We start from the raw sequence: 27,036 nt of genomic DNA, 5'->3' as shown, positions 1-27,036 counted from the left end.
ACCCATGTCTAATATCTCTGTAGTTGCCAGCAGACAGTGAGACTGGAAGCAGGAATCAGAGTAGGATTAACCTATGAACTGGCCCTTTACAAAGGCTAAAGTGATTCAGAGGCAAGAATGATAAAAGATAAAGATGTAGGCAGAGAAAAGGACGAAAAAAAGATAGCTCAGATATAGAATTTGAATGAGATGCACAGAGCATGAAAGACCATTTCAAACTGGAGTTTGCATAAAAGTGAAGCGCTAAGGAAAGAAACTTTTTCAAGTTCATTGAAAGGTCTTGACAAAAGTGTGAAATATTGAAAAGGAGACTAATAGAGTAACATTTCTCTATGAAACAGAGATTATACAAGTGCAAATAATTGTGGAAGCAGATTCAGCAAAATACAGACTGCGTGTTAAGTCTGCTTTCCAGTCCCTCAGAAGCTGAACCCATGCTTAATATTCTGCCTGTGCTTATGTGCTAAATTAATGGTATAATTATCACAGTCTTGACCTTCAACTATCACTGAACTGTAGGATTCACGTCATCCAGGGAAATTAGACTGCACGCTATTTCAGCAAGCTGTTCTTATTTAAGAGCACAAAACCAATACTCACAAGACACAATTCCTCTTCATCATTTTTCTGTTTTTACTTGAAGGGTTTTAGTAGGACTTGGCATTGATCCAATACACATGAACTCCTTTAACAGTAGAAGATAGTTTGAAATCCTCCCTAAAATTTTCCTTCCCTATGTTACTATATTGAGATAAACAAAAAGTAGCTTGTTTTTGTTTCTGCTGATGTTGCTGTTCCCAGTATCCCTGAATTGTTTCACATTCACAATGCAGTAAAAAGTAAAAGAAAATTGTTTTTGAAATTTATACTACCAATTTTTCCCTGATAATGACTTTTAGGCTCACTAAAATTAACAGATGTTTCCTACCAAAATAATGTGGGACTAAATTGTAAGTGTTTTTTTTCTTTTAAAAACACAAAATAAATAAAAAAAATCTTTAGGTTGTCAAATATATGTGCTCTGTGTACAATCATAAAGCACTTATCTGAAGTTAATTAAAAATTAATCCTAGGTAGATATATCATGGTGGTTTTGTAAATGTGTTTCTGGGGATAAGATTAATTACATCCATTGATGTGAATAATATACGATCAATACCCATTTTCCTTTCTGAAAGGATGAAATCAAATCCATTCTGCAAATGGGTCTTCATAGTTGTTCCTAAAAAATCAGTGTAACAGTCAGTTAAAATGGGAACAAAGAAAGAAATGAAAACAGTTGAAGTACTTTCACTGACAAAACGTAGAATTTCCAAATGAGACAAAAATGCTCATAGCAAGAAAATCTAGGTCCTAAGGCCTAAACACACCATCTATTACCACCACACATTTACCAATGCCACAGAGCATATAACAGGATTCTGGAAGTGTTTGCAAGACCAGGCACCAAGCATCCAGCTTGGCTGAAGTTTAATGGTAACTACAGTTAATAGAGTAACATAGGAAATACCACATAACTTTCTGAAAATCCAGAGTTGTTTTTAATATGTAGAATTCACGATGGAGTAAAGTTGCTTACAATTCTTCATTGCTCATCTTTGAATTTTTAATTAAAAATACTATGGAGTCATTTATCAGCATGTGTTTCCTAGAAGCAGAATTATTGCAAAGGGGAACAATGATCATTTCAATAATGGCTTTGGTACTGTCTTAATTCAAATAATTTAACAATTAAAAATAATCAGAAAAGGGTGAGGTTCTGTTCCAGTGTTGTTGTGGCTGTTAAATTATAAAGCTGTAATTCAGTGAATAAAGTCTTTATATACTATGGAGCTTGAACAGTTTTGGAGATTACATGGATCCAGTTATTCACGGGCAGGCATCAGGAGGACACTGGATCTATCCACTCTTAGGTAAAAGGTCTACTAACCTGCAAAGATAAGAGATTCAACTACTTCTCTTGACAACAGGTTCCAGTGTTTGAACACTCTTACTTTTTCCTCTCTTGACAACAGGTTCCAGTGTTTGAACACTCTTATTTTTTCCTCTTCTGACTGGATATGGACATATCCTTGTTGCAGCTTGTGTCTGTTGCTGTCACTATGCACCTCTAAGAACAGGCCAGCTCCATCTTCCAGTCCTGTCCTGTGGGCACATAGTTATCAGGCAGCAACAAGGTCTCCCCTCTGCCTTCTGTTCTCCAAGCTGAAGATGTCCACCTTTCTCAGCTCTATCATATGCATCATGTTCTTCAGCCCCTAAACATCCTGGAGACCTCTTGAACTGACTCCATCCAGTAGGTCAATATTGTTCTTGTACTGAGAGGAGCCCAAAACAGGACACAGTACTTAGACTCAGTCTTCCAAGTGCCAGATGAAGGATCACTTCCCTTGCTCTGCTGGCCCCTGGACCTCTTGCTAACATAGTTCAGGATACCATTTGTTTTCTTCACTGTGACACACAGCTTGTCCACTAGGAACTCCAGCTTCCTTTCTGCAGACCAGCTTATGAATATCCTCCAGAATATATAGTTGCAATGGGCAATTCTTCTCCAGATCCAAGAACTTGCACTTGCTTTTCTTGTGGTCCAAGAGGTTTGTGTCAGCCTGTTTCTCCAGATCACGGAGGTCCCTCTGAATAGCAGCCTTGCCCTCCAGATGAATTCAGCCTTTGAAATATAATAAAAGAATGGAAAAGCTAGAACCACAGTGGGAAAGAAGCATCAGAAGCCTCTCAGGGGAAGAGAACCAGATGGAGATTAGATAGCTCCATTTACCTCTAGAAGTTACTTGTAATGGGAAGAAATATTATAGAAACTCTTGGTTGCCTGAGCATTTTGCTGTTGGTGCTAAGAAGATAGTTTGATCTTCAGTCCTACTCTCTTGAAAAAAGGATTTGTGCTGATTTTGTAGTACTTGCTGGCACCTTGCCTTATGGTATTGATATTGTATGATACTGTATTTGTTTTCCCATAACATTTTAGTTATGTATCTGTTTTGATTTGATGACAGGGGCAGTTTTTAAGTCACAATCTAAAATGGAGTCTCTATATACAGCTCTGTTTCCCCTAGAGGAGTTGCCTGGGAACTCTCACAAATTGAAATGTGTAGCACTCTGCAGATGGTCTATTTAAACTCATTTTGTGCTGCAGTCTTCTTACTAGAAGGAAGATTCTGAAAGCCAGGGAGACCATCTGGATTTATCTAATTCTTCTTTTTTTTTTCTCTGCATTAAAATGCGTATTAAGACAAGCCATCCAAACAGTTGCATTGCTAATGGAATGATATTCCTCATTCTTTGGCTCTGTAGATTCCATAAATCTTTAAGGCTTTTAGAGTGGATAAGCTGTCATAGTTTGTCACCACTTCCATCAGGATGGTGTTCCCTTCGCAAAGTATGTATCCTAGGGCTCCACATGAGCCATTTGTGGTTAGGGAATGTGGCTCCAGGACAAACTTGTAAGATAGATGGAGCAAATTTAGCCTCTGACAGCTTTAGGAATCACTGCGAGTTCTCACACCCCTTGCAGATATCAGCCCTCTCTCAGATCCAGTGTTCTTTTCACATGAGCAAATGAAAACCTTTAGAACAGTTGAATCGAGCTAGGAAGATACCACACACGGTGTTCACAACAAAAAATAACACGGGAGAAAACCTTTCCGGGTCCACGAGGGAACACTGCTGATTTATGTGTAGGATGTTCCTGTTAATGCACGGCACTATTAAGCCACAAATTATTCAAGGAGTGATTTTTCCAGTACACAACAAATACCACTAATGATTAGTGATCCTAGGAATGTGGTCTCTGTAGTGCAGAAAGGATGTTATTGCAGTGATATAACTGCTTTCACGTGACCTGTGGTACAAACCTCTGCATGTGCTGAGCGGGAGACAAAGGAGCACATATAGATTACTTTCAGCCCATCTCCCATTAAGTGCTGCGGGATGTCTCGGTGACTATTACATCCTACTGTAAGCTGGTTTAAAACGGCCTCGTCTCAGATAGCCTTCATTGACTGCATTCATTGAGGTGTTGCTAAAGAGGTATCAACAGAAGAAAAGTACAAACAGGGAATGCTACATAACACCCTGCATGTTTCTATGCGAAAAAATAAGCCTCAGCAAGCACTGAGCATCGACTTGGCCGTCTTTCTGTTCTCAACGTCTTGGCTAGCAACAGTAATCTTGGAGCAGTCGGTGAGGGTCATTAAAACAGTTCTTCGAGCAGCTGTGAGGCTGGGGAGGACTGCTCCCGAGGTGCCCTTCCTGCCGTGGCCGTGCAGTGGGAGCGGACATCACCGCTCACGAAAGCAGCGTCTGCTTCACAGAACTGCCGGGGGATGCGGAGAACGCTTTGCGTGCTCGCTGCCCCCCAAGCAGGCTTTCATGGTTGCCTTGGGTAACTAATTCAGTGCAATAGCAGCTTAAGTCCCTCCAGAGGTGCGGTTTTGTTTTCTTGTTGAAATACCTGAGAGACAGGGTTTTCTTTCAAAATATGTGTTCCTCACGCACGATGCTAAAGCCGCCCTCTGATCACACACCAGTTCAAGAGCTAGATGAGAAATAGCCGGAATTGCAACGCCCCTAGCACTCTTGGCTGTTCTCTCGCTTTCTTAGAGGCGGAATCGCGTTTACGAGCGGAGATCGGCGACACCACTTTATTCTCCTCATCCTGCAACAGCCAAACTCGCGTCTCCAGCGACTTTGAGGCACTTTTGCCTCAAAAGCGAAAAGCCCTCGCTCACACCCTAAAGCAGAACGGAGGAGGCACAAAGAGGACGAACCCCCCACCCCTCCCCGGAGGAGCCGTCCCGCGCCCGGGGCTCCCGCACTCCGTGGCCGCGCCTCGGGGGCGGCAGGAAGCGGGGCAGCCCCTCCGCCGCGGCGCGCACCCGGAAGCGCTTGTGCCGCTGGCAGGGGGCGCCTGGCGGCGGTTGGGGGCTCGCGCTCGTCCGTCGGCGGCGGCGGCGCGCGGAGGGCAGAGGCGCGGCCCGGCTCGGCCCGACCGCCCCGCAGCTCGCGATGCGCTCGGACCGCCGGCCACGCCGCGGGGCATGGTGAGCCCGGGGCGGCCGCTCCCCGCGGGGACCCGGCAGGCGGCCTCGCTGCTCCGTCTCGGCCTCCTCCTCCTGCCGCCGCTGCTGCGGGGCTCCGGGGCGCAGAAAGGTGAGTGAGCGGGCGGGCGAGAGGAACCGGCCCTGAGCGGCGGGGAGCGGGCTCCCACCTGTGCTCCGCAGAGGAGAGCCTCTGGGCGGAGGCGGATCCCCGTTTCTTGTCCCTCTCTCCCCGCGCTCCGGGGCTGCCCGAGGCTGCAGGCCTTCCCCCGGAGCGGGGCAGCGGGAGCCGGGCACGGCCGCGCTTCCACCACGCGGGGCTGTGCGGGAGCAGGTCTAGGGGCGAAATGGGGAATCTCTGCTTAGGGAGGGTCGGTCGCTCTGGTTTTATTTTATTTTAGATTTCTTTTTTTCGTGGGGTTTATTTTTTTTTCGGTTTAGAGAAGTCGGAGGAGGTTTCTCTTTGGGTGGAATCAATGATCAGGCTTCAGCGGGTTGAAAATGACAGGGCGAGGTTTGGTCGCTTCGTGGCAGCACATCAGAGGACGCCACGCTGATTGTCACTTTGATCGGAGAAGGCACTGGGAGTGTTTTGACAGCATCTTGAAGCTCTCCTTTCTGTGAATGCTGGGCTGGAGGAATGCTGCAGTTTTCAGCTCCTCTTGCTTTTGTGCTGTTCTGACTTTGGGTTGGAAACTCGGCTCTCTTCACATAAAGAGAGGTGGAAACGTGGCTGAATGTCACAAACACTGTATTTAAATGCACTAAGGCAATCCGAAAATACATGCAGTGTAATAATAAGCCCGCATTTAAACTAATTTCTTCAATGGAAGAAGGTTGGAAAAGTGCTCGTTGAGGAAACCATTGTGATCGTATCATCTCATCTTCTTATTTCCACCTAAACGCGTGTGAAACTGACACCAGCAGGCATTTGGTGTACTTTTGTTGTTGTTAAGAGGAGAAGACCCATTTGTTGTTTGAGAAGAAATAGGGCAGTTGGAGCGTTCAGTCTTTTGAAGGCTGTTTCTGGATGAGTCTGGCGGCAGCAAGGTGTTGGTTCCTGCTGTTGAAGCATTACCCTCCCGGACGTGTGCTCCAAATGCTTGTGCTGACCTGACACTTGCCTGACCTTTTGGTGAGCGGACTGCTTTTGTTATTGTAGGAGAAAACTGAAATAACCAGAGAGAAAAGAAAGGCATAGTTTTCCTTCAGCTCAGGGAGCTTAATTGGCTCAGTAAGTGGTCAGCTGTGTGCTACAGGGGGTGGCACCACACAGCAAGAAGTGGGAGCATGTGGACGGAGGATTTCTAGGTGTGCTGTTCGTATTGTTTCTTTTGCACTCTTGAGAAATCGCTGATGGTCTCCTACCCAGAGTTTCAAATTATAGGATCCATGTGCTTTCATGCTTGCAGTTTGCTGAGAAGGTGTGCTCTGAAGACAGAGGAAGACCTGCTCATTGATAAGCTTTCTTTTATTAGGTAATCAAAGGTTAAGATTTCTTGTGCTGTCAGATACAGTGGCCTTTATAGTGAGAAAGCTCAGCTTGTGAGCGACTGTTTTCTCATGAAATATTTTCACTCATCTTACTACAGAGAAGGCTGAGGAGCCTGTATCTTCATTATTGGCATAGCTCTAATTTGGTTAAAGAGTAGACATAGAAATGAAACTGCTGCTATTTTCATGAATAGTCTGCACAAAACTAAATTAGCATATTAAATATGTGCATGGAGTTGTAAGAGAATGTTTTCATTACCAGGAAGGTACCCAATGCCTAAGAAATTCCACAGTTAGAGTTGCATTTAATCTCTTCTAGAAGAAATACAGTGAGCAGGAGCCCAGGCTGGCTCAGTACATTAGGGAGGCTGATCCTCTCACCAAGCGGCTATTCATTTTCTTTCCTGCTGTTCAGCAGCTCTAAGCCTTGCATGCTGCATGGTATGTGGATCTTGTTTGGAAGAAGGAATGTTTTCATCTCCCACATACTTTTCTGGAGAGCTCCTCGCTGATATCATATGATAAAACATGATAGGTTTTTGGTCAATCTGAAACTTATTTTGAACGTCTGTCAAGAGCTTTTCACACTCTCCAGTGTGGTCTATCGTGTTGAAAATCATCTCGTGTAGGTAACTCAGCATTCTTTGGGACAGGAGCCTGAGCAGTGGATCTCTGTGTTGAAAAATAGGAGCGTTTTGCATGAGGTCTAATGCCTTTGGAAGCATTGAGAAAAGCTCAGGAGAAAAGTAGCTGTACTGTGTTTAATACAGTCCTGTGCATCAGGAGCTGGCCAGGTGGCTGCTGTGCAAGTCACCTTGTGATTTCTGAAACAATACTGTGGTGACTCAAGCTCCTGCTTGTTAGGAAATGGATATTAAAAAGGAACAGAAAGCATTTTAGTTGTTTTTCATACAATTAAGTAGCCGAGGGAAAGCAAACCACCCCATAGAGGCTTCCAGCTCTTCGTGGATTGCATTTTGGGAAGCAGCGCTCCTAACAGATGTCCAAATAGTGCCATAAATCCCATCTGACGTGTTTGTTAGTTAACTTTTTTGGGGGTGTGGAGACATTGTAAAACAGCAGAGAGAAGTGGTTGCTCTCTTGTCTTGCAACCAAATTGAAGCCAAGTGGTGTGAGTTAATCTAAAGGTTCGAAGATTGTAGGGAAGAAGAACTTTGTTACAGTCACATGTTTGGTAGTTGTCTGATGGGTTTCCTAGTGAGTATGCCTTTGCTTATAAGGTCTTAAGTTACAAATAAACTTTCAGTGCTGAAGTTGATACCCAAGTGATTTGAAGCAGATTTGTTTACCACTTTCTCTTTAAAAGATTAGACTTACAGTGCTTGTTTTTGAATGTGATTGCCATGTTTTGCCAGTCTATGAGAATGTTATTGCATAATCAAGCCTCCTACAAGAAAGTGATTCATCACTGTAGCTTAAGAAACATTTGCTTCAGCACAGCAGAGAAAAATCCTTTTTGAACCTGTAGTGCTGTGTTACTGTCATCTGAAACCCTAGGAGAAGGAGTTAATGACTTTGTGCATTGAGCTTAGTGAAAGTTATCCATGGCCTCCTGTCTTGCAGTGAAATGTCAGTGTTCTTGGATCCACTCTGGCTGTTCTCTTGAGCTTCTCCATGTACCCTCCCCTTCTCTGGGGTGCCCCCCTGCCTCACCTCTGGTGCACCAGCCAGCAAGGCAGCCAGCAGCTGTGGTGGCTTTTACTGTGGTCAGTGCAGAGTTGGAAATATCCATCCCTTTTGGAGACTAGGAAAACCTTCCAGCTGAAAGACTTATTTGAGGTTGTTGCTGTATATTTGCATACTTCTTATCATTTGAATAAAACTACTTTAAAATGCGAACTTGATTTGATGTTTGGGCCATGTAACAGCATTGATGCTGAAGAATCCTTTGTGTAGCACTTGCAAAAGAAAAGAAACCGAACCCTTGTGAGAAGAAGGAACATTTAACCTGGAGTGCTGCTTTAGGGCATCTCTGCCCTTTCTCTCCTGATGATGTAGTTTCCTTGGGTTTATCTTTCTAAGAGCAGTAAAAAGAGAACGTTTCTTTTTGATTGTTATAATTCAAGGCAGACTTAGCTCATGCCTATCTATCACTTATTTCAGCAAGTAGGTCTTGGAATTAGTACACAGGCATTTGATAATGTTATTGGAGTCTCTGGTGTTTGGATGCTTGTTGTTGGCGTTTTGTACAAAATCTCTACTTTCATAGTTTTCAGTTCTGTTTGAGTTAGATTTTTTTTTTCAGTGTGAAGACTGGAATTGAAATGACCACAAGCATTCATTTGGTAAGGCTTAGGCCAGCAAGCAGGTGGTGTGTGCTGAAACTGTCACGGATTATCCTTAGGCTTGGGTGAGTCTGGTTACATCAGGTGTTTCTCTTTGGCTGTATATAACAGCTATACTCTTCTTTATGTATTTGCATTGAGGCTCTGATTTTAGTGGGCCTTTATAGATAAAAAAAACTATTGAAATATATTCAGAGTAGAAGCATAAAATATACTGAGTGCATGAGCCATTAGAAGTGCAGGCATTCTTAGCAGCTGTAGGTAGCTGTTTTAACAAAATAAATCATTTTGAAGAAAAGGGATTTGTTCAGAATATGTCAGCAGGGGCTGAATATGTACTTGTCACCAGTGCTTACTTTTCGTTTTTACTAACAAGAGGCTGCTGAGCCTGTTTGCTGGTCTGTAACACCTATCTTGTTCTGAATTTTTCACTCCTACAATCATTATGGCGCTTCAAACTGCACCAAGGGAGAGTCAGGCTGGACATCAGGAAATACTACTTCACTGAAAGGGTGGTCAGGTGCTGGAATGGACTGCCCTGAGAGGTGGTGGAGTCACCAACCCTGGGGGTGTTCAAGGAACGTTTAGATATTGTGTTGAGGTGCATGGTTTAGTGGGAGCTATTGGTGATAGGTGAACGGTTGGACCTGATGATTTTTTAGGTCTTTTCCAACCTTGGTGATTCTATGATTCTGTGATTATTTTCTTAGAATTATTAAGAGCCACTGTTCATAGCATCTCACTGAAAAAAAAAACCCACAAAATCAACAATTTTAAGTTTCTGACAGAATGAACTTTTGGTAACATAAATTTTGCATATCTTCTTTGTTTTGAAGGGTAACAGAATTAGGAAAGTTCCCGTTCTGTACCATCGTTATGATCGTGTACATAGCTGTTGCATTAGTAAATGTTTTTGTGGAAGCTGAATGAAGTTTATGAACTTAGTTGTGTCATTCTTGGCAATTCCAATACTGAATATTAGAGAATTCACCCATATGTTGTAAAGTAGGTGTATTATTTAAGAGTAAGTTAGAAAAGGGTTGTTTGTCTTTTCCCCAGTGAGCTCTTAAAGCGTTCTAGTCTCAGAAACAGTCAAGAATTATCCTTCTTAAGACACTTTTTTGAATAGTCTGGAAGCTATCTGGAAAGTTAAATTTTATGGAGCATTCTGATTTCACTCAGTTTAAAATTGTACCAAACCAGGTGCATACAGTTATGCCATACAAGGCATTGTATTTTAAAGGTCTCTTCTGGATCCACCTTTCTGTAAAGTGACCTCTAATTTAGGCTCAGAGAAAGTCAAGCCTGACACCTTTTTTTGCTTCTTTTTGATGAGTTGTTTCAGGCAATTTTGTTTGTTGTTTTCTTTTGAGAAGTTCTTTGTCAGTGCCTTCTTTACACCAGCTTGTCTTTCACTGGCAAGACTGTATTACAACATCAGTTTTGCTCGTTGCAATTAAAAAAAAAAGGAAGAACGTTCAGATTATTTTTTCTGTCCTATGGATATCTGCACTTGTCACTGGCCTCCACTTGAACATTGTATTGTTAAACACAACTCTGTGAGTGCGACCATCCTGTCAACTCCTTTCCCTGCAAGTGGTCCATCCACCAGATCCATTTTTCTCCAGTTTGTTGACCAGGATATCAAGCAGGACTGTGTCAAGCGCTTTGCACAAGTCCAGGTAGATGAATGCTGAACTGTTGTAGCAGTTCTTGTCACAGATTTTGTTTATGCTACTCTGCACTGTTGGTTTTACATTGAGATGGAACTGAAATGGTGTATTAGATAGACTTGGGGTGTGCAGCTGTTGGGATGTAAATATTTTTTATAGTCCAGCCCCACAGGCACAAGGCAGATGAAAGTCCGTCAGTATCTTGAATGAAATGGAGGCGAATTGGGAAAGCAGTAGAAACAGTAGATGACTTAGATTGCTGTGATCTCACTTGATTACTTCTTAGAGCTAGGAGATCCTGCCTCTGAAAGGATAGCTGACTGCAGTGATCCAGCACATATGTGGAATATGCTGAGTGCTTGGATTGCCAACAAGGCCATGGTGGTTTTCATAGTTGGCAGCTGTTGTGTTGTCAGCAGGATTGTAGCCAGTTGAAGCTTTATGTGCTCCGAAATGATGAAGATGTGGAAAAACATTGAACCATGTTCAGTTTGATAGAAGGGAGCCGTTGGCACTGAATTTTTCTTTTACAAATTGGTGGGTCTGTTATCTGCTAATTGCTATTCATAATTTGTGTCCAGGTGTTGGAGTGTGACTCGGTGATTAGATGATTAGTCATCTTATTATTCAATAGTACATTAATGTCTATTTTACTGATTGTATTTGTAGACCAACACAGGTATGAAAATATCTTCTTTTTAATGGGATGGCTGCAAGGTGAAGTTAGGACTGAGTTACATTTTAGAACAAATTATGTATTACATTTCATGTTACTTGGATGGAGCCATGTTCACGACAGGGAAGCCCTAAACAATCCTCACTCTAATCCTGAAACTAGTGTTTAAAACATGTGTTAGAAATTAAGGCGGTGCTGTATGTCACCTTCAGAGGCAGGATGGGGATGTTAGTGGTGAGATGTAGATTACTATTGTTTCAACAGTTAGAGTATGCACTTTAACAAGCATTAGAGGTTGTTATTTAAAGGCATTGCTCTGTGCAGCTGCTGGATGTAAATAATTCCGACTTTTCTTGTGTCTTTTCTGAAAGAATCTGGATGCTCTGCTGTTCTTTGTTCAAATACCCAAACCATCAGTGACCTTCCTACCTTCTTTTGTCCATGGTAGCCAAACATGTTACTGGTTTCCCCTCCCTGTTCTAGCTCTCATCCTTCCCACGGTGCGTGCACCCATGTTTGTCAGACACCTATTCACCAGTACCTGTGCAAGTAAAGGGCATATAGGGTTGTAACCTGAGTGTAGAGCTACTGTACAGCTTAGCAAGTGTACAGAGAGCATCAGCAGGGCAGCAGGCATGAAGCTGCTGCTGTTTGGAGAGGCCTAGGTGGTGCTGCAGCCGCTGGCTTTTAGATCAGATTGTGCCACCGTGGACCTGCAGTGCAAACTGTGTGCTCTCATGATCTGATATCTGTTATCAGAGGGAAAAATGTGACTGTAGTGCTAATTTAGTACCTGTATTGCTGGTGTGATTCTAGACTTTCTTGCTTTTTCATTGAAGTATAGAAGACTTCTGAAATTTAGTTCAGTCCAGGCTGGATGAAGTGGTTGAAGACCTTTAAAAAACAATTCGGAGCTTGTTCTGACCTTGCCTACTGGTTATTGTGATCCAGTTTTGCGTGGCCATCTGTGTGTTCCTTTTCATTTCCTTCATCAGCTGTGTTTTGCTGTGTAGCACTTAGAGCACTGAAGCACAACAGTGTTTATTTTTACGAGTGTGCTGGTGCAGATTGCTGAGTAAATGATACGTCTTGGGAAGCAGGCAGACTGCGTGTGCCAGACAGAAGACAACACACAACGTGAACTGTCATTGTTATTCACTATGGGTAGGAGATCCTGGAGGGCTTCTGTTGTAAGTATCCTTGATTACTGAGCACTGATAGAGTTCTCCTCACTTTTTACCATGGCTAGCCTGCTTTTATCAACTGATTTTGCTTGGAGACTATTTGAGCAAATTGTAATCATCTCTGAAGCTCACATCGTTTCCCTGACACCAACAAGCCTGCAGCCTTAGACAGTTGATGGTATTTTCTCTTCTTTTGAAGTAGTTAGTTTCATTAGTACACAGTGACAAAGGATGAAAGTTACCTGCTCTGAGAATGTCATGATTTAAGGTAATTTGTTCTAAAGTACTGCTGTCTTTTGGACAGCAAGTAAATGAATTGTTGCTGAGGCATCTGTAATCCAACTTGCCCTCCTTTACTTGCCCTCTACTGACAGTTGTACAGTAACTGCTTCATAGAAATGAGCTGGCTGAAAGCAAGTGTGGTGTGGAGATGGGAAGGACACTGGTTAGCCTTCAGCCAGCTCTGTTCCTCAGACCCATGCACCACTTTCATGAGTGGCCTTCCCATACGAGGTGTGGCTTAGCTGTTTCTGGCTGGGATGCAGGGGAGCTCAGAATGCCACTGCAAACCGGCAGTGCTCTCTAAGAAGCAGTTGCTGATGTTCCCCTACCCTCGTGCTGGGACATCCATCTGTCTGAGGAGACACTGCTGCATTTGCATCGTAAAAGAGTAACCACCTCCCATTTCTAGGTCAAAGCTAACAGCTCTTTTTATCTCAAGTCCCTAGTCTGGTTTACCACGTGTCTGCAGAAGCATTTACCTCCAGTACCCTGAAAGGTGTTAGAACAAGTGTCCCAGAGCGTTGCACAGACAAGGCTTGCTTTTGTTCACAGCTGCACTAATTTAAGTGCCTTCAGGTGTGACTGTGCAATAGCCTCGTTGCAGAGGTGTGGGGCATTTTATGCTGTGAAACATCTGTGGTGGGATGAAATGCTCCAACAGTATGTTACTAAGGCAAATTAATGCCGTAAAGATGAAAGTGGGCTGTATACCTGTTGGCTTGTTGAGAAAATTAATTCTGACAGAGGAGCAGATTCCCTCCTGAAGAACAGACTTCTGTGGATTGTGGTGGAGATGGGTATTTAAAAATACCTTAAAAAGCTCAGAATTTGAGGTGCTTAATTATTTAGCGTTTCTTGTCTGTGCTCAGGAAAGCAAAAAGTAGATGGAGTATCAGTGCAGGGAAACACATTTTAGCACAGGAGCTAAACTGGAGAGGAAAGATGAGTGTACTGAAGGCTGACGTAGAAAGAGCTGAATAATTGGAGCTAAAGAGAATGATTTAAGTATATATTTTTGCTTATGTAACAAATACATTTGGTTCTACCATTACTTCATTAAGAAAGATTTAATTACATCTTGTATGTTGCTGTAAACTTACAGAAGGTCATAGTTACGCACACTGTGCTCAGGAAGCCCATTTTGTCCTCTCTTCCCCAAGTAAGGAGTGGGAATCATGTCCAAGGCTGTAAGATTCATTTTTAACATGTCTTGGTAATGAGAAACAAGGTTAGCAGTTGTTAGCAGCATCCAATCTCAGGGGAAAAAAGCTCTGAATAATTAGTTTTCATAGTTGTTTAAATCAGTTAATCTCTTTAGTGGATGTTAATAGAGTACTTAGCACCCACTTCTGCATGTGTGATTTCCTCTCCTTTTACTAAATTTTACATTTTTTTCTTATCAAACACACTCTGGTATGTTTATGTTGGTCGAAGTTCTCTATTTTGTTGATGTAAAGAACTTGGATATGAGAAGATATGTTAAATCAGCTGCATGATTGCATCAGACATCAGCGTGCCACAGCCCAGGGGTCATCTGTAGTCCATCAGGATAATTCACCCAGACTGCATTTGGAGGCACCTCTGGAAGAGATGAGTGGTTCTGCTGACGACATTGGTCTGCTTTTGTCTACCAGCTCAGGAAGAGGCGCCTGTTTTTCTGACAGAGCTCAGCAAAGAGCTCAGGTTATTTGTGTTTGCTGTGAACCTGCTCCTTGGGGTGCACGGAATCGATGCACGTGTGCTGACCTTCCAGCAAGCGTCAGTTGTGCTGTGTGTGCACAAGTGACGTGGTGAGGAGCTTGCTCAGTTCTGCTACTACACTGTGTCTGTTTTGTGATGGACAGAGCTGAAAGAAAGGACTCATTCAGCTACATACTGCAAGCTAGTGACAGAATTTGTCATCTCGTGCAAGAGTAATTGATTTAGGACTTGACATCTGTCTCTTATGTGTACTCAAATGTTCCATTCATACATGCAAATTAACAAAAGCAGAAGATTCTGTGGTACTTAATTAATGCCTTCTATGTGAGTGAACTATCTAAAGCTGTTGTGCATGGGACTTAGTGCAAACTATCGTGCTTTCTCTTGTTGGAGGAATTGCTGAGTGTTGCTGATTGACAAAAGATGCATGTGTGACTCTGGGGGATGATTGGTGGTGTTTATACAACTGCAGTAGAAGCGATGAAGCACCATTTGTATAGAGGAGCTCAAGAAGTGCCCCTTTAGAACTAATACAATAAGGAGAGGTTTCATCGTGCTGCAGATTTCGCTAGGAGTTAATCTGTAGAGGTTTCCAAATAGCTCCTGAATGATGAATCTGCCCTTGGTGTACTGTATATTACGTGCCAGATGTGCATTGATAATCTAACTTCTTTAGGTGTGAAGTGTGTGGCATTTCTGCTCTCACTAACCAAAGCGAAACATATCAGAACGAGATCCAAAATACCTGGTTGACATTTCTTACAGATGTATCTTTATATGAAAAGTCTCAATGCTGTTTAAAACTTGTAATATTTTAGTTGTGTTTTATTGCCTAAGCATGTCAGAGTTTTCTCAGGGTCTTCTTCTGCCTGGATGGGTCAAAGCTACTGTCATTCCTTGTTTGAAAGGTGACTTCATTAGGTTGGCTCCATAACATTTTCAGTCTATGACATGCCTCTGGCAAGAAACCAGGAGTAATTGAGGATTAATTGCTACACAATGTGTTCTGTTTCAGCTACCCATTTGCACAATTGTGTACTCGTGTATTAGAATAATGGCAGCTTAGGAAAGTAAAATGCAGGTGTGTTGTTTGTTTTTTTTCCTAAAGGGAATTGTCAATGAAGTAGAATGTAACAGCTGTCACCCAAATGGGAATAGTATTTCTCATGAAGGGGAAGAAAGTGTTTTTTAACAACCTGTTGAAGTTAGACTTTAGAAAAGCATGGCTATCTAACAGCTTGACAGATAGAACTTTTGATTTTCCTGAAGCATATAATCTGTGTACCTTTTCAAAAAGAAGATGCATCATTCCAATTCAAGACTGCTGGCAAGAAGGTTTCCATCTGTTTGTAATTTTGTGTGTAACCACAGCACTTTAGATTTTGGAACACGCAGCAATCTCTCAAAGTGCTCGGATTATGAGAAAAGAAAAAACATTTTGTCACTGAGAATTAGATGCTTTTGTGAGCAGAGTTAAGTTCACCTGAGTTGTTTTTTCCCCACACCACTTCAGCGCACGGGTCCTGCTATTCTGTACAGTCTGGCATGAAATCCATTTATGCAAAGGATTCTTATATTTAGTTAAGAATCTTAAGTAGCTGCACATTTTTTCGTCCCTGAAACATAGCTAATGTTTTTAGGTTTAGTAAGGAAACAGAAATGTGTAATAAGAATCAATTTCTGCTTTTTGCTACTAAGCAGCATGAAGGATGTGGATTGATGCTATGACAGTTCTGTCAGCCCATGCTGCCAGTGGCCAATGGTTGTGGTGTGGCAGTAGAGGTGAAACCATCTTTCCAGTATTGCCTTACATGTTGTTGCTGTGTGGAAGATGGCAGCAGAGGGGCAGTCTGATTAAATGGTGTCTGACATGGGAGTGTGTGTGGAGCAAAGGGGTGTCATTGGATTCCTCCAAGAATTCATTTAACAGCATTAAACTTGTTTTACAGTAGAAAACAATGTGGTAACTGTTGGATGATGTTCAGACTTGGTGCTTATTTTCAGCATAGTGTTTGCTGTCCCTTTCCCCTTCTGTTCTTTCTCAATGTGTTATGAGTGTAGTAACAGTAGAATTAGTGTGCTCTTGTTTTGCAGATGAGTTTCTCCCTCCATTTTTAGAGTCAGTTTCTTCTGTATGTAGATGTAGAGGGAACGTGAAATAGCAAGGATGTTTTCTGTGCTTCCAAGGCAAGTTTTTACATTAAGGATAAACTTCGGTCTAGTTGAGGGAGTTGTAGAACCTTTTTGATCACTAATGATGAGAAATTAAGCACTAGCCAACCTAAGTTCTGTTGTATTTTGACATGCTTGTTCTATTTACATGTGACTTTGAGTGGTTTTGCAACATGAGTGGTAAAGTTAAAAACAAATGAACGAAACAACAAAATAACAGTGTGTTCCATGGCTACAGACCATGGTAACTAAATCACCAGTGGAGCATTAAAGGTGAATGCAATGTAGCTAACTCATTTTTATTCTTTTGTAGGTGATGGATGTGGACACACCGTTCTGGGTCCTGAAAGTGGAACTCTTGCTTCAATAAACTACCCACAGACCTCTCCCAATAGCACAGTCTGTGAATGGGAAATTCGTGTGAAGCCTGGGCAGCGAATTCAGCTCAAATTTGGTGATTTAGATATTGATGACTCAGATTCTTGTCATTCCAGTTACTTGAGAGTTCACAATGGTATTGGCCCCACCAGGACAGAGATAGGTAAGCTATTTTATTTTCAGTATTGGAAAGCTGTTGTCTCGTATAGGGCGTGGAAGATAGTTTTAGTACATTTTAAACTCTTAATTTCACCTTCCTGGCCTGCATTGTGCATAGAATAACCACTAGTGTTACTGTATTTCAGTTATTTTTACTGCCCTTGAAAACTGTTACACTTCAGTTGGTTATTGGGCACGATGAGACCTTGCCTGAATACGTGCATGCAACACTTTGCGTAGTGCAGATTCTGACACTTAGGAGAAGTGGTGAAAAGAAGGAAGTGTTTGTTACGTACAAGAATCTCAAACAAGGCAAAGGAAGGAATTTTAGGAATTCTGTAGTCAGAATTATGTTCTTCCTGAGCTTCATGCCAAGAGAACTCTGTAAAACATAATAGAGTGCTGCCTGTTCCTCACCAACTTCACCACCACCTCTGGTGGTCTCATTTCATGGATGCTTACCACTGTTGCTCAGCAGGTGAGGTTTCTGGAATGCCAGAGTATTCTTCATCATTCTGAACCACTTACATCTTGTTTACTGTATTATGAAAGTGTATGTATATGTCTGTCCTGGCTCCATTCCTTCATGCTGAAATTACCCTGAAAACACGATGAACCTCCACCATAGCAGAGCATCTTGTATTTTGTTCATGCATGCCAATAGATGCTAAATGCAGCACAGAACCTATGGTAACCTTTGATCTTCACACTTTTGAAGGAAACTCCATTGTAGTTGTCCTTTTTCTCAGACTGGTAGCTTGCAGAGTGGCAAGAGACTCTGCCAGATTGTTGTAAGCAGTGAAAAGGGAGTTGCAAAATTCTTAGCATTGTTATTTAAAAAGAAAAAAAAGGGCAAAATAAAGAGTGTGTATGTGTGTGTGTATATATATATATGTAAACATATGTGTATGTGTGTGTATATATATATCTATATATATATACATATATATATATATATATAGTTACCTGAAATGCCTGCCTTTTTATACTGAAGTAGCTCTTTTGAGCTCTTCATCTTTGTGGTACCAAAAAGTGTCAAGCTTCAGTAATTTCTAATTCAAATATCTTCCATTTTCTGATGGTAAGGGTTCTGTAGTTTGCTTTGTCCTTTTTGTGATTTCATGACTGAAAGACAGTTATTTTTTGGATAGCAGTGTGAAACTATTATCCACATGGAGGTATTTGTAGGTTTTTAAGACCTTTACAGTTATTCTTTATAAAACTCAAATTGAATTGTCAGTTTTCCTTTACCAGTATTGGTTGTTATTGTGCAGATTCATTTTTTTTCCTTCTTAAAGCTTTAATAGAGAGAGAGATTTACTTCACCAAGATTGCTTTAGTGCAGCTCACATTGAGTCTTTTTTTATAAGGAAGCTATAAGGGAATGTTAGCTTTGTTAACCCAATTTTCTAACTGTTACCTAGTTAAGCATCTGTGAAAATAAGTACATGCTTGGAGCTGCTGAGCCAGGCTTGGTCTGAAATAGAAAGCACTGAAGTCCATAAATGGCAAGGAACGTCCAGTTCTGATAAGTCTATTACTCACTTTGTACAAGTGACTTAATGGGTTGGAGTAGATTTTCTACTTCATTTGTTTCTCTTGACTTTCAGCTGTTTCCAGCTGGTGCAGTAGCAAATTATATTGAGCAAATGTGTGTGATGTTCTGCTCTTAATAAATTAAATCAGGGAACAAACAGTGATCTTAACAGTGGCAGATACAGATGGTGCTTTCTTAAATGTTTGTATCTGAAGCAGCAAATAGTGAGATTAAACAGTGATCTGAATTTGTTTGGAAGGAATTATCTTCTAAATTTGTCTTTTTTTTTTTTCTTTCATTCAGCACTGCTGCTGTGGTCAAACACTGACACAGTTGTGTTACATAAAATTCAGTGAATTCACCTACTTTAGCTCCAAATGACTTTAAAAGTTGGCTGATTAGGTCCCAAATTGAATTGTTACTTCATTAGGTTAGTTCACTGATAAAGAGAGAAGGCTTCTAGTGAAGCTCTTAAGGATTACTTCTTTCTCCAAGCCTTTTGAATATTTATCAGTAAATCAAAATAAGCTTTAAATCCTTGGTGTTAAATTAATCTCTAGTTCAAGTGAGATCTAGAGGTGTTTTGTATCAGATTTCATTGCAATCCGTGTAATAGACATTTACAGACAAGTATTTTTTTTTAGTGTATTTGATGTAAGACCAGATCTACTGGAGCAAAGAATGTGAGCTGCTGTGGAGATTCACCTCCTGCTGTAGTGTTGCTGTTCAAACGTGCTTTGGTTTCTTCAGTGCATGCAGACAAATGGGTCATTTTCTGAACCTGGAATTGACAGTCATCACTGTAGTCGTGTCTTGTCCATTTCCGGCACTTCTTAAGAAACAGATTGCTAAAAATCTGGAAGGACACCAGAGAAGAGCTAGGAAAATGATTTAGAGTCTCAAAAGTATGTCTTGCAATGAATCATAAGGTGCATCTGTCTACAGTTTGTCACAGGCTGTATCTCCATGGTACGAAGAGCACTGGATAGTTGTCCAGGCTAGATTTATGCGTCCTGCTGTGTGTACTTGCCCAAAGAAGAGATTAAATGGTGTCTTGTGGGCAGTCCGACTTACTTTGAGAGGAGCTTCATGCTGGTCAGCGTTGTAAAAAGAGCCGGAGGCTGCAAATGAATTTGAAAAAATGGGAGAAAAGTATCAACATCATTAATTAAACTCATAATTGAAACAAGACTGTGGAGAGAGTCTAGGGTCAGTGTGGAGCCTTAGTAAAAGGGAACTTATTTTTTCATAGCTTTTGCTGATAACCAGCTTAGATAGTGAGAATTGAAATAAGGTTATATAATTTTGTAGGTTTCATTGAAGTGTTATCAAATCTGTTTTCTGTTTTCGTCCAAAAATACCCGTGCTTTGTATGAAAAATATCAGAATAAACAAAGTTTAGATTCCTCTGATGAATGATGGGAATTTGTATTTCTAATTTTTATTAGTGTTTTAGAGTGTAGTTCACTTTTTAAAGCAATTTGGCACATATCGATATATTTATTTAAAATTATATTAGTTAAGAACCGTTTCTTCAGGGCAGTATTATTCTACTCCATCTTGAGAAGGGAGCCTGGCTTTGTTGTTTTTTGTTGCCATTTTACAATATGATAACATAAATACCATGAAAGCAAAAGAATGGTAAACTGAAACATGTGGTGTCATCTGCTGTCGGTGGTTTTCCACTTAGAATCTTAAATAGAGTCGTGGTTGGTTTGTAATATTGATTGTTTAAGTGAGGCTGTGGAGTGGAAGATTTTTAACTGTCTAATGAACTGGTCAGTAGTAGTTTCTAGTTAGAAGGACTGGAGAATTCCACGTTGATTGGACTCTGATAACCATTCATCTATGTAATTTCAAGTCATTTGGTAATAATTCTTTACTTACTAGGCAGATATTATCAATATCTGATGTCTCCAGCTTCTCAGCTTAAAATGTGCTGGTTTTAGATGGGAAGAAAAGTACCCAGATGCAGAACAAGCGTTATCTGTTATGAGTTGTTCGTCTGTTTCGGTATTGCTGAGATGGCTGCAGTAGCTCTCTTAGTTGTTACATGTGCAGCAAAACAAAAGATGAGCTGATTGCAGGCTTATGTCAGTAGAGCTCAGATATGCTTGTATGCTGATGCTGAACTGCAGCGAATCAGACCTGCTGTTGTCAAAAAAAGTAAGAAAAGCAGTTGACAGAAACCATATAATAGTCAGCTGGGAAGAAATGTTCCAACAGCTGAGGAAAGAGAAGGGCTGTTTTCCTCATTTGCTTCTGCACACGATTCTCATTGCCCCATCTTTCTCATCTTGGAAGAACCGATCAGGTCTGTGTGGCTGGAGGTGAATGGGATGTGCTTACATTTATGTGCAGGTGGTCGAGGTGTCAGTGACTCATGTATTGACAGCGTCAAAGTAAACATGGTACATATTCTTTGGTATTTGCTTTAAATGGACACTGACTGCATTCCTTCCTGTCAACTGCCTTTGTTTGGTTTTGAATATATACCAGAAGCAATGTGAGCTTACGCTAGGAAAGCAAAAAAGATACTTGTTACTTAAGTTGGTTTGGGTGAATGACTCTTGCTCCCTTCTCTTCCTAGGAAAGTACTGTGGATTTGGCTTTCAAATGGATGGTTTAATAACTTCAAGAAGTAATGAAGTCACAGTACAGTTCATGAGTGGAGTACACACTTCAGGGCGTGGATTTGTTGCAGCTTACTCAACCACTGACAAATCAGGTATTTGTAAGATTCTTGTAAATTTTCAGTGCTGGCAAAATTAGATTTGTCTAGTAAAAATGCAGAACAGCTTTATTACCTACATTCTCACAAACGGACTCCTAAAATGATAACAAATGATACAGACTTCCTGATACTTCTGCATAGGAAATAGAGCTGTTGAGTAATTACTTAAGTTATTGTTGTTTAAGAAGGAAAAAAGAATAAAAGAAAGGTTATCAAAGCTTACCCTTAGTACAACAAGAATCAGTTATCTGTTATTAACAAAAAAAATTACCCTGGATGAAGGATGAGATGCATTTCTTCAGGCCATGATCAAGATGACTGATAACTGGAAATGTTTCTTATCTAACTGCATATGTTTTATGCATGCACACCTCATGGAAAAATTTACTTCAGTCGTGATTTCCTTTACTTCCTCAACTCTGTAGTTGTAGAAACATAAAATTTGAAAGAAGACGTGGATGTCAGTCACACGTCACTGTAAGAGTCCCTGTGCTGCCTGATTTCAGTATTGTTGGGTGGTTATGCACTGAAAACACAGACCTGTTGATCTGGCTTATTAATATAATTTTCTCTGTTTCATTTTCCCTTTGTGAAAAGAGCATGTGTTTGTCTCCTTCGTAGATTCTCTGAAGCATAGCTACAAATGAAAATGCAAAAAAAAAAAAAAAAAAAAAAAAAAAAACAAAAAAAACCCAAAATGCCCTATGTTTGTAGTGCTTCTCTTTATGTCCCTGTAAGTCTCAGTGTGTTTTCCACTTAAGACAAGTTAGAAGGTCCTGCTATAACATAAGACTGACGGAAAGAAAACTATTTTGTATACATATATATTTTCATTTTGAGACTTCAGTTATGTCACAGAGACTCAGTTGTGTATTTTTGTGCACTTCAGAAAGCATGCTCAAGCCAGATGTCTTTATTACCCTGTTGACCTAACATTTTTCTTTCCAGACCTAATTACCTGTTTAGACAATGCAAGTCATTTCTCGGAACCAGAATTCAAGTAAGATTGCTTTTACTTCTTCTCCCACTCCTTTTCTCTTTACTGAAGTCATTTTGTTGTTGTTGTTTTACTCTGTTACGTATAAACTCCTACAGCTTGAAAACTGGGGGTTGAGGACTTAAGAAACAGAGAGATTGGGGAGAGAGCTGAGCAGTGACATTTGCACTTGTTCTTCATCTTCTCACTCCTGTTTCCGTTATCTTACATACCACATACATAAGAACCTAATTAATTTGCACTAACACATACAAGCTAATATTGCATTCCTGTAGAAAAAAATACCACTTTTATAAATATATATTACAGGACATTATCACCTTAAATACTGAAATTGACATTAAAGTAATCAAAGGAGTGCTAAACTCTGAAATAGGTAGAAAATTACAAGCCCATTTCACAGCCTGGTGTGAATTAATGAGGTTCTATACAGATATAAAATGCTTTTCTTTCTGATGGTGAAACATCAGAAAAATTCTGTTTTTTCCTCCATTTCTGTCTAAAGCAACAGCAGTATTAAAAGCTATAGATTATCACGAAGTATGTAAGCTTACTTTTTGGAGAACTTAAGCACAGAAATTGTGAAACCTTTCGAAGTCCAACTTTTGCGTTCCTCATTCATTTTCACAGGCTCCAGAAAGTACAGGCTCTGGTCTTGCTCAGTATGTGCTTAGGTCTCCAAGTCCCATTGTTTTCATGGTACCTGCAAAATTACTTCCAACTTTTGTTGGATTGTCTAAAACACAGGCTTTGCATCGGATGTGCAGATGTGTTTCTCCTTTCTTTCCATGAGCTAGTGATACTAGTTGAAAATTTGACCTGTTCTTTCTTTTTCTAACAATCAAAGCATTGCCAGGAGCTATTGCAAAATAGCATTACTTTTCAGATACACAATTTAAAGATGCAAATCAAGTAATTATATTTTATAAAACTGCATATCTAATCAATAATGCTTCCTACAAAACTTTCAATTTACAGAAACTTGCAGTATTTAACTCATTTTTATTATATTCAGACTAGAACTGAATTACAGCTGAGATAAGTGTTATGTTTTTGTCTGCTTTCTTATGTCTTTGATTTAAGATATATCCTTATGTAGTAATAGATAGGTGATAACAGACACATTTTATCTTACACTGCCTTATAACGTTTTGAAAGAGTTGTAGCTGCATGCATGCTTTGACGTGAACTTTTATTATACTTTTTTCTTCTAGTAAGTATTGCCCAGCTGGATGTGTGATTCCTTTCGCTGATATTTCAGGCACTATTCCCCATGGATATAGAGATGTGAGTGAACTTAATACTGTGGGCACACGTTAATTGTGATAATATACTTTAAGTATGGTTAAAACTCTTTTATAGTTCTTTGTATTAGCTCTACTGTTATGACTCTGAAGTTGAACCTCCTAAATCAAAAGGCCTGCTACTCTTGTTTTTTTTTTTGCAGTGCTGCTCAGTGTCTGGTGCTTCAGTGAGTCCAAGGAGGCCCATGAGAATAATGTGAGGGCTGGAGCACCTCTCTTGTGAGGAGAGGCTGAGGGAGCTGGGCTTGTTCAGCCTGGAGGGGAGGCAGCTGTGGGGAGACCTTCTTGCAGCCTTTTGATAATACTTGAAAAGCTTACAGTGACTTTTAAAAGACTTCTAGTCCAAGCTTGTTGACTTCCAACTGAAAGAAACTAGATTTAGTCTAGTTTCTAGAAAGAAAGTTTCTACCATGAGGGTGATTAAACATTAGAATAGTTTGTCCAAAGAAGTTGTGGATGCCCCATCCTTACACGTGTTCAAAGCTGGGCTGGATGGGGACTTGGGCAACTTGATAAAAGCTGTCTCTGCTCCTGGCAGCAGAGTTGGTTTAGGTGGTCCTTGCAACCCAAACTATTCTATGAATCTGTGTTGCCATCTCCAAGAAGTGATGTAGTGTACTAGAGACTTGTTTGTAAGGCCTGCTGAGAGTAAGATGTATAAACCCAAATACTCTCTGTTGCTTCCCGCTTTGTTTTTGTTGGCTTTTTCAAATTGTGAACTTCAGCTTTATAAAGAGACCAGAGATTTTTGCTCTTGACACTATGATATCTTCAACAGACATTCAGTGATTTACACTCTTCACACTGGACAGCAATAAAAACAGTTGCAAAACAGTTTATACTGTAGCATTAATAGTTCTGAAAACTGGAAATTGATATGCAATAATGTAGTTCACTTGAAATGCTGCAAAAAATTATATACTGATCTTCTTATTTAATATGAACATAAAATGTGCCTCTGTCATTTTCTTTTCTCAAATACCTGCAAATCCTAGACTGCTTGCTTAATTCACTATTCATATATTTAAAAAAAGTCACTACAGTGCAGCTGCTATGTGTTATGTTCTGCAGTGAGTCCCTGCTAAATAGCTACAAGATAATTTTTGAGCTCTGTAATAAGATAGAGTTGATTCTTTGCCTCTCATATTTGCAGCATCTGTAGGGGCCTAGCTTGTTGAGGTTGTATTTCTTTTTTTTTTTTTTTTTTTTTTTTGCCAAAATTGGGAAAAACTGTTTCATATGAAGGAAAAAGAAAACTTTAGTAAATAAGTCCCATGACATTCTTTTTGTATAACTGAGTGCTCTGTATAAAGTTCAGAGAGTTTCCCAGAAGTCAGATTGAATGGAAAAAATCGTCAGGCACTTGAGACAAAGTTTCAGGTAGACATTTCTCTTGCATTCCTTTCTAACGATCTTAGCTGTGTGCTGCTTTGAAAAATACTCTATACCTTTATTCTTTTGCACGATCCCTTCGAGGACTTGGAGCACTCATTGCTGACATCTTCTGGCGAGCAGGGAGGAGACAGTTTTGTTTACTACAGAATCCCCATGCTTCTACTTGTAAGAGGAGATAAGAGAGAAGGAGTGAGAAACCGGGTGCATAAACCAGGCATAATTACAGAATTTAGAAGGTTTTGAGGATATTTTTTGGGGTAGGGAAGAGGAATCCAAAAAGAGTTAGAGGTTTTATGTGTTAATATAATAAGGTGAATTATGTCTGGAAATGTCTTTGTAAGGTTTTGTGCCAGTGAGCTTGTGCATTGTGGCCTGTTGCATGGTGCAGTTATTTCTCCAGGGGCCAAAATGTACTGTTTTTAAAATAAGAAGAGAAATCGTTCATGAACTTTGTGGTGGAGAGGCTAGAGAGCAGCCCTGCAGATGGGGATCTTGGGGGTTCTGGATGTTGGCAAGTTGAATGTGAGCCAGCAGCATGCCCTGGCAGCCCAAAGGGCCATCTGTACCCAGATGCACCAGGCCCAGCACTGCCACTGATTGGCAGGAGAGCTTGTCCTGCTCTGCTCTGTGCTTTGCAGCCTCATCTTCTGCACTAGGGGCAGCTTTGGGTGCTACAATATGGGAAGGACATAAAGCCATTAGAGAGTGTCTGAAGGAGGGCTGCAAAAACAGGGAGGGATCCTAGAGGGCAAGGAGTGTAAGGAGCAGCTGAGGTCCCATGATGTGCTTAGCTCAGAGCAGAGGAGCTGAGGGTAGGCCTCATGGTGGCTGCAGTGCTGAGCTGTGCTGTGTGTGACAGCGACAGGGCCCGAGGGAACGGCATGGAGCTGTGTCAGGGGAGGGGCAGCTGGGGGTCAGGGACAGGGGCTGCACCACAGGGCGGTGGGCATGGAGCAGGATGCACAGGGCAGTGGGCACAGCCCCTGAGTTCTGGAGTTGAAGGAGTGTTTGGATACTGCTCTCAGACATAGGGTTTGGATTTGGAGTGGTCCTGTGTGGAGCCAGAAGCTGGTCTCAATGAGCCTTATGTTTCCTTCCAACTCAGGATATTCTGTGGTTCTGTGAAGTCTCCCTTTTTCTAGAAATACCTGCTGATTTGTTTTAGGATGACTGTTGTGAGACTTAATAGCACTCAGAGGAATGGTTGGCAGAAAAATCCGACCAATCTAGTAGTAACATCCAACAGCATTGATTTGGAGAACAGCTATTAAATAAAAATCTGCAGTTGCTGTCTGTTGTTTATTGTCCTGGGCAAAACCGTGCTGCAATATCATACTGATAATAAAAAGCTGAATGTGGTTTCTGGAAGGTATATGGAGATGTACCTAGGTGATCCTTCAAAGATAGCTTGGTCCCCCTTGATATTCTGAAATTCAGGTTGATCCCAGATCTATCATTGGGTGAGAGCAAGGGGCTGCAGAGCTGATGCAGTCTAGTGCTTTGTGAGGCAGATGCCTGTGCATAGCTCTGCATAAGCCTCTTGTATTTGCATAGCCAGTAATCCTGCAGGAAACTTGGTTTACACAGTGGGATGGGTGCAGAGCACTTGCTGCTAAGCCTTCTTTGGGTCTGGATTGTCTCTCTGCTTGTTAGCTCACAGACATCTGTGTTGAGCCTATGTGGGCTGGAAGGTCTTGCTTTCCAGGTGAGGAAGGTGTCCTGGGATGCTATGCTGCAGGGGACAGAAGTATCTTTGCTGTGCTGGAATGACTTGAGTTAGTGGATCAGTCCTGCTATCTGTGGCACAGCTGGGGAGAAATGGAAACATCATTGTGGTATTTGCTAGTAGAACAGGACTAACAACCTTCTAGGATAGGGATAATAAAGGAAGGAAAGGAAAAAAACCACAAACACCACACAACACAAAAAAAATGGAGTAATTAATTAAGACCTGTGTGACACAGTAATAGGGTTCCTCAGAAAAAAACTA

General features: G+C 41.0%; 1 protein-coding gene across 1 annotated transcript in view; it reads left to right on the top strand.

Moving 5' to 3' along the window:
- Window positions 1-4,828: 4,828 nt before the first annotated feature.
- DCBLD2 (discoidin, CUB and LCCL domain containing 2) overlaps window positions 4,829-27,036 on the top strand; it is a 33,886-nt gene continuing 11,678 nt past the window's right edge. The window contains exons 1-5 of the mRNA XM_065742040.1: window positions 4,829-5,166; window positions 16,856-17,083; window positions 21,207-21,344; window positions 22,299-22,350; window positions 23,562-23,634. Of these exons, the coding sequence (XP_065598112.1) occupies window positions 5,055-5,166; window positions 16,856-17,083; window positions 21,207-21,344; window positions 22,299-22,350; window positions 23,562-23,634 (603 nt within the window). The 5' untranslated portion in view covers window positions 4,829-5,054. The remainder of the gene's footprint in view (window positions 5,167-16,855; window positions 17,084-21,206; window positions 21,345-22,298; window positions 22,351-23,561; window positions 23,635-27,036) is intronic.

The sequence above is a fragment of the Cyrtonyx montezumae genome, unplaced genomic scaffold (genome assembly GCF_038088225.1).
Source record: "Cyrtonyx montezumae isolate F1298 unplaced genomic scaffold, pur_monq_1.0 scaffold_3, whole genome shotgun sequence".
Taxonomy (NCBI): domain Eukaryota; kingdom Metazoa; phylum Chordata; class Aves; order Galliformes; family Odontophoridae; genus Cyrtonyx; species Cyrtonyx montezumae.
Note: the sequence above shows the minus strand (reverse complement) of the source record. Positions and strands in the feature narration are given on the sequence as shown.